We start from the raw sequence: 14472 nt of genomic DNA, 5'->3' as shown, positions 1-14472 counted from the left end.
AAAGAATACTTACTGCCCACAAGGTTGGCTAAGGATGAATCCAAGTCATCAGATACTAACTTGTTAGGTGGGAGTTTGGCAACAGGAAGACTCTGGTTCTGAGAGGCCACTGTTGGTTTGAGAAGTCCACCTAGTTCATCAAAGCCTTAAAGTTACAAACAGATGAAATAGGATTTGTAAGGGACTTTATGGTGCTACGGCTTTCTATAGGAGATCTCTGACTTCTCTACTTGTTTGTTTGCTGTAAAAGTCTTCCATGACATTGGGCATCAATTAATGACTTTAAATGGAAAAAGGTGAAATTCATCATTTCAAAGTGAACTGACTGAAAAGGCAAATTTGCTTTGGGAGAAATCATGTCTTACTTCACGACGAAATTATATTAAGGTTAAAGGGGACGAAGAAAGAAGCATTCGAGTAAACAATTCTTATTCCAAAGTGGTGAAAGAGAAGGGAATGGAATGGAATTCTCCCCCTTACTGGAAAATTTTCTAAAGACTCACTTACACCTGAAGAAATATAGACAAAAAATACATCTCTGTACCTTTGAAAAATGTTTCTTCTAAGAAATATTTTATAGACCTCTTTACATTTTTCAGAGTGGGGAATGTAAGGTCTATGTAAAACCACTACATTAGAAGGAAGTGAAAATGAACCATTTGATTATCACTTTTCTTCTGTCAAAAACAGTTAACCTAAATTATACCTAAGAAATTGCTACCCTTATGCTCCAATTACATTAAACCATCTACTAAACTGGGACATTGCCTAGAGATGAAAATAAAATAAAACCCCTTAAGGTTCTCTACCAAAGTGAGAAGTTAAGTGAATCCAATCAAACCCACTAAAAGATTCAATAGCATGATCTAGCAATAATAGAGAATTTGAAAGTCACCAAAAATGGTGGTTTACAAAATATGAACAGTTGATCTCTATTTATACTTTTTCCCAGAAAGACAAACTCAAAAGGAAAAGATCAAATGCATCACAAAATGTAATTATAAACCTACTAGTGTACAGAAAAAAAAAATCTTAGTCCATACATACTCTTTATAAGCTTGCTTACTTTTTGTATAATTATATATTATAAAATCAAAAACGCCTCAACAGGTTTCTTTAAATGACTTGAATTTATTTACTAACCAAAAACAGGTCATCCCATGGTAAGAGTAGTAAATTTTATGGAAACTCTTTCAATCTTTACAAACTTCAAATTAACAAGATGTTAATGAAAACAAATGGAAACCTGGCTCTACAAATTTATGTACGTTCTTTTAAGACAAATGAACAAGCATACTGTAGAAAGAACCATCCTTAAAATAACAAAAAGCCCCCCGCAGTTCTGATATGTAATACATTCTAGCTCTTTAAGCATGGACTGTCTCAACAAGTCACGTACCAAAAGTTTTATTTTCCTACTTTTCAAAAAAGCCAGTTTCATTTCAGCAAAGATAAAACTTGTAATGACTACACAGCACAACATTCTACACATAGTCATTAGCTATGACTTACCAATCGAATCTAAGCAAGATCTCATTTAGCTCTGGGAGAAACAAAATACTCCCAGAGTCAAAACTGCCACTAAGAAAAAGGAACAGTTAATAATCCCTTGAAGGTCTCATCTAGCGGCTGGGAGAAGAGGAACAACTTTACTGGCTACACTAATTTAATCTATTTACATATGTTCAAAAGAGTATTATTAAATGTCCTCAGACAGAATCTAAATGAGAACATTATAGTAATGTTAATAAAACAATTTTTTCTTACCCCCAGAATCTACAATAACGTTGGTAGATTTATTTCCAAACACAGATTCAAAGTCAACATTAAGGCCAGCTGAAGGATGTGGCTGTGCAACTGGAGATGGAGTGAATCCTAAGAAAAACCAAAATGGAAAAAGCTCAATTCTTTAATACGTCTACATTTACAGCTCTTAATAATGATGACAATGGAAAAACCAATAAATTCCAACAAAAAACAAGGCCAATCCTTCAAGCAAAATGTTTCTTAACACTACATCTTTTTGTGGTGATGACATTTTCTGTAACAAAATCATCCTACTGACAAAAAAAACTAACAAAAGAGCAACTGAAGTTGAACTATTAAATTTGTTTCATTACAAAAGTAAAATCTTTATTTTACCTTAATTTTGTATACTGATGATTTTTTAAAAACTAGACACATCTAAAATTCCAGGACTTTGCATGAAGCAAAATATATATACAGTGTAAATAATGACTTGGTAATGAAGTAAGTATTCTATGGTGCTTTAAAAAATATGAATCTACTTAGATTCTGTTTAGAACCAGGAGTCTTCCCCGCCCACACTCACCCTCCATTATTTCTCTCACCTTCCTTCCTCCCTTTAATGGTTAATCAAATGCAGTATGGTTTAAGATCATTTGAGAAATAACAGGATTCTGAAAGTTACAATCCACTAATCCTTATGTTCCCCCCTTTAAAAGTACCATTTTAGATCGAGCATGAGTATTCTGTAGGGCACAAATTTTTTAAAATGTTCTTATTCCAGGGGCACCTGGGTGCCTCAGTCCATTAAGCTGCAGACTCTTGGTGTGGGCTCAGGTCATGATTTCAGGGTCCTAGGATCAAGCCCAGAGTCCAGGCTCTGCCCTGCTTGGGATTCTTTCTCCCTCTGCCTCTGCCCCTCTCCCAGCTCGCGCGCACACAGGTACACACACACACACACACACACACACACACACACACACGAGTGCACACTCTCTCAAATAAATAAAACTTAAAAAAAAAAGTTCTTTTTCCATAATTAATTTTTAAACCAGTCTTAAAAACAATGGTCAGGGGCGCCTGGGTGGCTCAGTGGGTTAAGTGTCTGCCTTCTGCTCAGGTCATGACCTCAGGGTCCTGGGGTGAGCCTTGGGTTGGGCTCTCTGCTCAGTGGGGAGTTTGCTTCTTCCTCACCCTCTGCCCCTCCACGATGCTCCTGCTCGCTCTCTCTCTCTGAGAGACTGAGCTCTCTGTCTCTCTCTCAAATAAATAAAATATTTTTTAAAAACCCACAATGGTCATGCAATGAGAACACAAACACTATCAAAGTACAAAATAATTTAGTACATAAATCTGACCATTCATCAAGAGGTTCCCAGATTTCTAGACTTAACAATTTGAAAACATTTTAAAGTGTACAAGCTGTTTAAGAATTACACCATGGGCTCACTGGTTCTTCTCATAACTCCTTACAAAAAGAACTGATGTATCTACTCAAGGACGACAAAAATCTTCGGTGCTTAATTATGTGCCCAGCACAGTGTAAGAAGTACACATATTATTCTTTAAATGATTCTGGAAACGGTACCTTGGCTAGGTCTCCAAAGTTTAGAAAATACACGGAACAGTAATTTATAACTAGGATAGCAAATCAAATTCCTGTTTTTCTCCTGCTATTTTATCCTAGTTTTCTAGAATTTGGTTAATATCAGAGATAAGCCTATCTTTCATAGTAATCCATTTATTACTTTCTGTGAAGAGAGGAGCCATTTCCTGAGGTCCCTAGGGGCATCAATCTGTGCAATTACAAGACTATTACCTAAAAGAATAAAAGGTTTGAGAGGATATAAAGTGATCCAGAGCTAGCATATCAAATTTAAAACGTCTCTAGGTATGCAAAAAATAAAAAGAAATTTTTAATAAGTTGTAATAGCTGATTGGCTCCCAGGGAAGCAAGCAATGTATTTCAAATTAATAATCTTTTAAGTAGTAACACATCTTCAAGGTCAGAGTTCTGCATTATTGTTTCAATGAATACTTTAAACCTAATGGCTTTTTATCCCAAGTCATTTTTTGGGAGACTGTTAGGATTTAATTTTTAAAAGTTACTTAAAACAAAGATTAAAAACTACTATCACCATTTCAAAAGGAAAATTTAGGGACAAAAAAAAAAAAAGATGAACAGGCTAAGGTTAACTGTATAAAGTAATCATGATACTGAACTACCTACTCTTTTATTTCACCAAGGCCCAGTGAAAACTCTGCCACTGACCATTACTAATTCATAGATTAACATTTAGAAACCACTGGCAGAGCAAATCTCAGGAGGACAATATAAAATTAACTGAAAGGGGCAAGATGAACAAGAGCTTTGGGGACAGAAAGGCATTCCAAATACCTTCCAGAAAAATGTACTGCTAAGGGATTTTGGTGGTAGTTCCATAGTGAATTAGATCTCATACTTTTTGTGAAAGTAACTTCTACTATTTATTAAACCCTATTAAACACTATGCAAGAGCTTTATAAACAGTATATTATTTAAACCTCACAATAACCCTATGAAATAGTCATTATTATCCTCATTTTACAGATGAGGAAACAGATTAAACAATGTTACTCAAGGTCAAAGATTTATTAAGTGGCAAAAACCAAGACTTAAACTCCAAATTGTCTGATTTTCAGTTTATCCTAAGTATTTCATCTTATACAAACTAGTAGGTAGAAAAAGAAAATTCTATTATTACAGCTATATAATAATTGTATTTATTCAGCTATTAAAGTTATATGAACTTCCTGAGCTTCTCACAGCAAATGATGGGCCAAAAAAATGAACAACCATGGCAATTTTAAAGTCTAAAAGCAATGAAAAAAGTGTTCAAGGTTGTATCTGATGATTACATAATAATTTAGGTAAAAAGTATATTCCAAATATAAAATGATTTGCATACACAAGATGGTTTTCAAAAGTAGTTTTAATGATAATTCTACATACCAGACATAGTGCTAGATTTCATACAGTCATATATGTAAACCTCCTGACAATCCTGGAAGATATATTATCCTAATTTTCATAGGCTTAGAAAGGTTAAATACTTGTTTCAAAACACACAGGTAAGAAGTAGAACTGGAAATTAATAGGAATTCAAATGCAAATTCACTGGATTCTAAACACACACTTTCCATCAAATGTCCTCGTAAATTCCACTTTTAAATCCTTTTAATCATGCCCAAGTCTGCTGGTCAAGAACCTCAATTCTTCAGTTGTGTCAAACCTACTTTTTTATGCCAACTTAACTAAGGTAATCCATTCCTACGCACACACGCACAAAAAAATCAGCTGAATTTTGGGGTTTCATTACTACTGCACTGGCCTAGAACATGTCTGGAAAGACAGAAATGAGTAACAAAATGGCCATGCCTCTCTGGAAACTGTTCCCTATTTCTTCTGCCTTTGCATGGTGCAGGAAAAGCACGCTTGTTTCCAGGACAATCTCCCGACATCTGTGCCATAACAGCTCAAGTCAAAATTATTTAGTGTTCAGGGGCGCCTGGGTGGCACAGCGGTTAAGCGTCTGCCTTCGGCTCAGGGCGTGATCCCGGCGTTGTGGGATCGAGCCCCACATCAGGCTCCTCTGCTGGGAGCCTGCTTCTTCCTCTCCCACTCCCCCTGCTTGTGTTCCCTCTCTCGCTAGCTGTCTCTATCTCTATCTCTATCGAATAAATAAATAAAATCTTTTAAAAAAAAATTATTTAGTGTTCTATCACTAACATCTATACAAAGAGCTTTAAATTCTATAAGCCCATAATATTATAAGCTCCTCTGAGAATGTGAACCTTTTGAGTATGGATTAAAGTAGGGAGATGACAAGCATCCATCCACAAAACAATCCTCTGTTTAATCAAGACAAACAAAATCAGGGGGAAAATGATCTATTCTTCAAAAGCAAGTATTTTTTTTTTCTTATCAATTAAAAAAAAAACCCTCATTTAAAAAAAAAGAACTCCCTCCTGCATAAATAAATTGATAAACTTTAGAGATACCATTACCTACCTCCAAATAAACCAGCTACGGTAGAAGGCTCATGGCACATAAGGGTAGTATTAGGATAAGCTTGAGTGCCACAAAAAGAATCTGACAAGGCGTACATGGGGGGGGGGGAAGGACAGACAAAAAGGAAAAGAGAAAAATGAGGAGGAACAGTTAAGAGTGGAATGGAGTAATTAAACGAACAAACAAAACAAAAACAAAAACAGGAGAGTCCAAGCTCTGAGTGTTCTTCAAATTACAACTTACATATTAAAAAAGCACTTAATTCTCCATTGGGAATATTCTATTTAAAATATATTCACAACAAAATTTTAAAAATAACCAACATGTATTTCCTTAAAGAAATAAGCAGCAGTTGGCTTTTTAGTCAGTATTAACATGTTTTCTGATGTTTTCTTTTACAGATGTTTTCTTTTTAGGCCTGAACAAGGTCACAGACATGGCATAGCTGGGACCACAACTGACTCTTCTTGACTTATAATTGCTTTAATGAGGACAGGCTACTTTGTACACTGAGGTTCACATCATCAGATCAATGTCTATGTAGCTGCTCTTTGATTTTTCTGGGTTGTTCTTAATCCTATAGAGCAGAGGTTGGCAAATTACAGCCAGAGGCCTATTTTTATATGGCCATGTGAGCTAAAAATCGTTTTTACATTTTTAAAAGGTTGTTTTAAAAAATGAAAGATAATAAAAGAAGAATATAACAACAGAGATCTTATATATCCTGTGAAGTCTGAAATATTTACTATCTAGCTTTTTACACAAAAAGTTTGCTGACCACTGTTCTAGAGAAGCACCATCCAAAAAATTTCTAGTAACAGCAGTGTTTTTTATAAATCTGCTCTGTCCAATATGGTAGCCACTAGTCACATGTGCCACCGAGCAACAGAAATGTGGCTAGTACAACTAAGGAACTAAACATTTAGTTTTATTTAACATTTAGTTGTAATTAGTTTAAATGACAATGGCTAGTGGCTAATTAGACAACACAGCTCTAGGAATGATAATACCTTGGGTGGTCCATTCATGCTCTTAATACTTTGAGTAAGAAATCATTGGAATTTTTATTACACAACCCTACTTCTCAAGAACTTTTAATGTGGCTTAAAAGGCTTATTAGAAAGCCTCTTCTTAGGACAGACATTAGCAAACTATAGCTGCATGTCTTCATAAATAAAGTTTTATTGGAACACAGCCAAATGCATACTTATGTATTGTCTATGGCTATCTTCATGCTATAATGCCAAAGCTGGTAGCTGCAAGAGAGACTGTGTGGCTCATGAGCCAAAAATATTTACAATCTGACCCTTTAAGAAAAGGTTTGCTGATCCTTGTTCTAGACTAATGCCTAAGTTGACATGAGTGGTTTTTATTTTGCCATTCTGTACTCACTTTTACAAAAACGTTAAGTACTCAACAGTAAGTTTTCGCTAATGACAAAACTTGGCAGATGTGATTTTTTTTTAAAAAAAAGTATAATTTGTACTTTCATTTATACTATTTACACTCAAAGAATATAAGAGTTTAAATAAAGTCTACACTTCCATAAGGAAAGGGCACTGTAAAGCAAAGTTGCCAGACTCCTGCTTCAAGCTTTTGCTCCTATTGGCTGGGTTGTCTCAGTATACTAACTTTTCTCAGATTCAGGTGATCCATCCATAAAAATGGTAGCAATTCTATTACCAATATGAGAGTTGAGAACTTGACTAAATATTCTCTGGAGGTCCTCGCAAGCCTAAAAACACCAATTCTATGATTTTAATCTTCAAATGCACCTACTTACCTTGGCATATATGGCCATTAACTTTACTAACTTTCTTTGCTTTTTGAACTTCCTCTTGCCCCAACCCACAGGCCTTAAACTTAAAAGACATTAGGAAAATGACATTTTTAGTATATTCCTTTTGTTACAGGCTTTCCTTGAAAAGCTTAATAATTAACTCTCTCACAATGGTTTTTTATATTTTTACTCTACTTCTGTTTCAATGTGAAATAGCTATGGCTAAGGTTACTGCCCTCCATTCTGTCCCTCTGGGGTGAACAGAAGATTGACATACTTGAGCACACGCACTGCTTTGACCTAAAAGATGGAAATTATAAGCCCCAAGTAAAGACATATCTGTTTCATTCCCCAAATTAAAGCAACTCACTTAAAAAGACACAAGAAGCCATAGCCACTAAATATATACTACTTCTTATTCAATAAGTATAAAGAAAACACAAACTTATTAGAAAACCACATTCCAAGGATAACTCGAATAACCCTTTACTACCCAGCAAATAAGTACAGCATTTCACAAATTTTCTAAAGAGCAGCAAAATATGAAACTTAGTTTCGACCACTTTTTATTTAATTTGTAATGTGTTACAATGACATGAAGGAATGCCTGCAATTAATTATTACAATTTGGAGCTATGAGACTAGTTATATATAACAACAGCACCTGCCTTGGAACTTTCTCAAATCTCCAACTACTCTTTTCTAGTCACCTCTCTCCCACCCCCTCAGATGTATCGAACATAATGTTCAGAATGTGGCCACATGATCTATTTAGGGTACACATATGCCTTTCTGCATGCTGCTTTAACAAAGATTTAAATTTGCATCACCTTAAAAGCTGTTTCTCCAAATTGAATAAAAGCAGTTTTACCATCTTTTAAGGGGTGCTATTTAGCAGCTTTTCAGCAGATTCAAAAATGTTAAATTCAGGTTAGTATATACGCAAAAACTTAAATTTCCTTGTATAACTATGAAGTGAAATTTTACCTTTTTAAAGATTTTTATGCCACAACTAAAGGTGATTTAGTTGAGTTTTCATTTCCTACGTGTCATTTATCTCCAGGCTAACAACGAAGTGAAACCCTTAGAAATGGGACAGAGGGTATGTAACGGATTTGAGACAATCTAAAATTTTACTATTCACAGTTAAAAAAGAAAATGAACATAGCTACTGAGAGTGATAACCACCCCCTTTCAAACCTCAGAGGGAAAGATATAAGCACATACATGTCAGTAAGTTTAAGAGATGTTAACCTATAACCAACTCTCTGAATTAATAAACAAAAGGTGGGAGGAAAATGTGGCATATGATGCTACACAGCTTGATTATCACACTATAATACGATAGAGAACAAAACACTAAAAATAAAATAAAATAAAAATAAAAAACCAACCACAACTTCAAAGGAAATTTTCTTTCCTAAAAACTTGGATTAAATAAAATTAGGGATGCTAATTTAAAAATGTCACTACATTATTGCTATTTAGTTTAAAATTTGATATTAAAATCCAAAATAATTATTGCAGTGCCTTAAAAATAATTAATGAATACGTAAAAAATACTTAGGCAGTATAAACATTAATTGGAAAGAAAGGTTAAATGGTACTTTACCAACAAACATTTCATGAGTAGGTGTCCTAGTAGTAAAAGTGGATACATCTGAAGAAATGGGAAGGTGAACATCACCACTACTTTTTGTGAGGAAAGGATTTAAGCTTGGAATGGCATCATCAACAGCATCTACAGTAGCAGAGAAAGGATCTGTGCAGTCCAAGTGCATTACAGCAAAATGAAGAAAGGAAGTAAATTAATTAGTATTGTAATTAGTCAAAAGATGCAAAGTGAAAAGTAGCAGCTATATTGTTTATTAATCTTAAGTGCAAAATACCTAATCATCATCATCAAGATGGAAGAACTACCTTTAACATCTTTTAAAATGAATCCTCAGAAGAAACATTTATGTGTCCAATCAACATCTGTAGCATACTAAGGATAGATCTGCTCTCCAACATCAGGAAGCCAAAAGTAAGGTAAAAAAGAGAATAACCAAAATACATCTATAAAAGAGCCGCCCACCCTGGACCATGTTCCTCACCCTACGTGGGAATGTACTGGCTTTCATGGCACAGCTATGTTTATTCAAGTAACAGATATAAACAACCAATATTATGTGTGTGAAATAAGTAAAATTTCAAAAAACAGAGAATTAGGGGTTAAGGACTATTTCTAACAAGGGGGGGTAAGTCTTATATAGGTTCAGAGGTAGGAAATAAAAAAAATTAAGATGAAGAAAAGGTCTAATGATTTAGAATCAGGAAAGGAATTTTAGAAAAATTAAGAACAGAGACAAAGACTAGTGGCCATTTAGTAGACTTGGAACCACTCTGAAGGTCCAGTTAAGAATTGTAAAGCCAAATAAGGCTTTAAATGATTTGCTAAAGGAATAATAAAAGTACCATTCCATATTAGGATGGTACTGAATGTGTATTATTATCAAATCCTACCTCTACAGTTATTTTAGAATCAGATATTTACTGTAACTATAGCTCATTCAAGATAATCATCATTCTAATGACTGAAAGCCATTCATTGTTAGCAGCAAAAACACTCCTAACCTCTATGTTCTGTACTTTTAACCAGCAGCCTGTTCTTGCCTAGTTTAGTTTGTGATGCTCACTTAACAATATAGTATTAAGCACTGTACTTTACTCAAAGACTGTATGATTAAATAATAAGAACACAAAAAACACCAGCTCATTCACTACAACACACTTTCCCCTAAAGTCAATAAATTCAAAGCACGTGCGTCACAAACCCTACAACTATTTAAAAAAGGAAAATATCAAGAAAATATTGAGGTCATTGGCTCATACAGAATCTTTTTAAAAAAGATTAAAGTTTAAAACACTTTAATTTTTCTATCACACAGGACCTTTTCTAGGAATTAAGCATTCCTATGGAACATCAATTCACACCCAAAAATAAAGTCCTACAAATTAGTATCAAAATTCACTGATAATAGTATTCAAACTAAAATGAACATGTTTAACACCTTTCCCATACTTTCACTCCTCAATAAATGGAACAACAGGGAAAAAGAATCCAAAAAAGTAATTGAAAAATAAGAAGTAGAAAACAGATACAAGAAGAAGGTTTTCTGTACTGAAATAAAACTGTAATGATGACCACTCCAACTCCTTTCTGTGTAAAGAAGGACATGCATTGTTGAGAGTTGATCAATTCGTTGGAAGTACTATTTTAAAATACTGAATAGTGGCATGAAGTTTTTAAAGTACATTATATATACACCCAAAACATCTCTATTTTTCCATGCAGAAGAAGCCATGAGAGAAGTAATTTGAAAAAACACATTTTTCTATTACAGATCTATTAGTTTACGAGAAAAGACATGTTTGGGAGAAGTCGTTAGTTATCTGCTGCTCTGATGAATGATTAAGTTTTACCTAAGTACTTATTATCAATCATTTTCTATTATATGAAACATCCTAGAGAAGAATATGCAGAAATACGCAAGAGCATCTGTATTTAGGTAGATTAGACAATAAGAAAAACAGTTCTTAATCTACTTTACAAAATATTAAATAACCTAGATGATGTTAATTTGTTAGTGGATACTATACTATCAATAATAAAAACAAATTCATTAAGATAAAAAAAAATAACATTTCAGCTACCCCAACTTAAACTTTATTCCCGAGACTGGTAACTACTCTAACTTCCTTAAACTTTTTAAAAATTGTTTTTTTCCCATTATTTTTATCATTATTCACTTGAAAGTTTAATTTAATGGTATAATAGTCAAAGAGCAATTATCCAAAAATTTATTATGTTAAGGTCCTAAATACTAGATACCTACATTGACACAAATGAGTTTTTCATAAAGCACTGTGTGTTACATGCCGGCTGAGAGTAAAGCAAATTAAACTTTAGAATGGATAATTCTTTTTTGCCGGAATTAAATTTTGAATTCTAGCTTAAGATACACATCAGTGTACTGAGCTGATAATATTGTTCATTTTTAGACTGGCTATAACACAAAGTTTTAAAGGTGATATAAACTTAAATCTTCTCACATATTAGTATTCAACACCAAGTGCTTGTTCAGACTCCAGACCATTTCTTGAAAAATCAAAGTCTCATTAATAATGCAATGAGGGGAACAGAAGAGCTTGTGTTCTCTCTTTCATGTTCATTTTTAGGTGGGATCTTAAATGCCTTTTATATAAACATTCAAAACTTACTTCCCTTTAATTCAACATCACTAACTTATCTGTGACTGGGAATACACAGCATCTCTGTCGTGCTTACGACACGAACCAAATTAATACCAAATCTGTTTTAAAAAATACCAACTCTGCTATTAAAAACCATTTTAGCATATGAAAGCAAGACAAACACAGAATAAGATTTTAGGAGTATCAAAAAATCATACCTTTGGTTTGCCACATGCTATAAAAGCAGCATGATGTAAAAATATTACATATTTCCAATGTTTAGGTAAATGGTAAATTTCAAAAAACTTTTACATGTTATTGTTAGGATCAAAACTTTTTATTTATTTATCTCAGTCTAACTTTAATTTCAAGAATTAAGTAAAAAATCTTAATCTGAATGTCCTGGATATAAAAATACACTGGCTGATTTAGGAAGTATTCAAAGTTCTTGACTTAAAACACTCTTCAGCTATCCCATTATGCAAAAGTCAAAACTCTGAAATTATCACCAGCTCAGAAACCAAACATCTTTATACGAAAGTCAAGACAAGATTTAATTCTTAGGTTTAAAGGCTCATAGTAAACATTACTGTCCTTTCCTCATATATAATGATAAGCTTTTGGAAAAATAATGGTCAATTGCTATAGCCTCTGTTCCCACTGTACTTGATTTGTATTTTTAATACTTTTAACGGTCTCACTTGTACATAGCAAGCCTAATGTTAAAATATGAAAGAAATTTTGATGAAAATAGTACCAAGAGAAAAATAACCTAAAACAGCAAAACAAAACATGATTAAGTATATTCCAACATATATTCACCCACAGACTGCTATGAAATGATTTCTTCTAACAGGACATTAAACAACTCTTACAGGCTGAAATTACTTGAAAATTATTCTCCCACAGTAATAGTCTATCTGCCTTCATATGAGTTCAATAATCCCAAGCCGAAACTTTAACTTGTTATTATCAGAATTAACTATATATGGTGTCCAAAAAAAACTTCACAGTTCAATTTCTTAGTTCTAAGACTTTTGTAAAATTTCTCATCTATTTAGAAAAACAACTTTCAGCCTTAACTTTAGAAAAACAACTACTTGAGCTTTTTTTTTTTTTTTAAAGGGGGGGGAAGCAAGCTAAAACTGCTTACATGGTCATGTCAATTCTACTAAACTTCTAAAACAATTCACACTGAGCAGAAAATAAGCATGTAAATTTTGTCAGATTAAAAATTCTAAAATTAGGACTATCATTAGGATCTTAAAAAATTACTTTCTTAACCTTAATTTACTGTCTACATTTCATCCAGATAAATAATTTTAAAATATTTATTGACTTTAAACTAGCTTATCGGTTTTAGAAACCAACTCTGAGATCTTAAGATTTAGCTAAATTAAACTAATCTTCTAAATTGTTTTTTTTAATAAAGTCATGGCTCACAAGATTAGTCTAGTGTTTGTGTTTCACTATTTCACAAGAAATCTAGTGTTTTAGTGTTTCACTATTCCTGTTCCCTGCCAAATCTTGAACCAGAAATAACCTGTCCAGAAAAAAAGAAAACATCCACTCATTCAACAAACTTATTAAAAATCAAGAAGTGTCCCTATGTAGGGGCGCCTGGGTGGCTCAGTCGGTTAAGGGGCTGCCTTCGGCTCAGGTCATGATCACAGGGTCCTGGGATAGAGCCCTGCATCGGGCTCCCTGCTCACAGGGGAAGTCTGCCTCTTCCTCTCCATCTGCCTCTCCCCCTGCTCATGCTCTCTGTCGTTCTGTCTCTCAAATAAATAAATCTTAAAAAAAAAAGAAAAAAAGAAAAAAAAGTGTCCTAGGCAATGATAATATAGCACTGAACGAAATACTTAAAAACTCCTGCCCTCACACAGACTGCACTCTATACACTAGAGACTTAAGAACTATAAAAAATATGGAAAAAAGTTCTTAAAACCCAAATCATTAAAATATAGATGAAAGAAGTCTAATTCATATTAACATAAAAATTCTCTATAACAATTTATTTATCTTGCTATGAGAGGTATGCTGATCAATTCAGATTTTACATGTGAGCCAATGAAAACCTTCAAGGTAGCCTGCCATTATCTATTGTTCTGTAGACAGTATCCTTGCTCAGAATATCTCCCCTTTTACTCCCAAATAATGTTTGAGTGTTTGTAAAATAATACTTACATACATACAAACAAACAGAAGCACTAGAACCAACCAAATGAAATAATTTGAAAACATACCATATGTCTAAGCAAAACTGCTTAAAAATTGACATGGACTAGGTTCAATCCTTCGAAGATGCCAGGTCAATGATCATGATAAAGTCACCCTAAGATCAATAACTACTCCGGGACAGCGAACATTCCTGTTGCTATTAGGGGAAAATTCTCTGAATACCAAAATCTTATAGGTTTGAAGTAAATACAAGTTTTAAATACAAGTAGCATAAAGAGTGTCATGACATTTCCAGTCAGAACATCGTTCACTGTTTGGTAACACCATGTGAGTTTTATTAGAACCTTATCATATGACAGGAGTTTTCTTTCTTCCTAAGTCACTTTTTTCCTACACCAAAAACAAAATAACCCTTAGGCATTTTCTGATTATGGAATAGATAATTCAACACTGAAAGAATGATTTCATACTTCAACAT

The 14472-nt window shown here is 33.6% G+C and overlaps 1 protein-coding gene across 24 annotated transcripts in view; it reads right to left on the bottom strand.

The window, feature by feature from the left end:
• Nucleotides 1-14472, bottom strand: part of PICALM (phosphatidylinositol binding clathrin assembly protein) — a 98387-nt gene that overhangs the window by 23248 nt on the left and 60667 nt on the right. For 4 of the 24 annotated variants that reach the window (XM_057316769.1, XM_057316771.1, XM_057316766.1 and 1 more), the window contains exons 13-16: nucleotides 9190-9339; nucleotides 5798-5878; nucleotides 1768-1875; nucleotides 14-145 (exon numbers count right to left, since the gene is read on the bottom strand). In XM_057316769.1, the coding sequence (XP_057172752.1) occupies nucleotides 14-145; nucleotides 1768-1875; nucleotides 5798-5878; nucleotides 9190-9339 (471 nt within the window). The remainder of the gene's footprint in view (nucleotides 1-13; nucleotides 146-1767; nucleotides 1876-5797; nucleotides 5879-9189; nucleotides 9340-14472) is intronic. The other 20 variants (XM_026518262.4, XM_044390903.3, XM_026518267.4 and 17 more) reach the window with 6 other exon arrangements.

The sequence above is a fragment of the Ursus arctos genome, unplaced genomic scaffold, assembly GCF_023065955.2.
Source record: "Ursus arctos isolate Adak ecotype North America unplaced genomic scaffold, UrsArc2.0 scaffold_22, whole genome shotgun sequence".
Classification (NCBI taxonomy): domain Eukaryota; kingdom Metazoa; phylum Chordata; class Mammalia; order Carnivora; family Ursidae; genus Ursus; species Ursus arctos.
The sequence above is the reverse complement of the archived record's forward strand: the minus strand, read 5'-3'. Positions and strand labels throughout refer to the sequence as shown.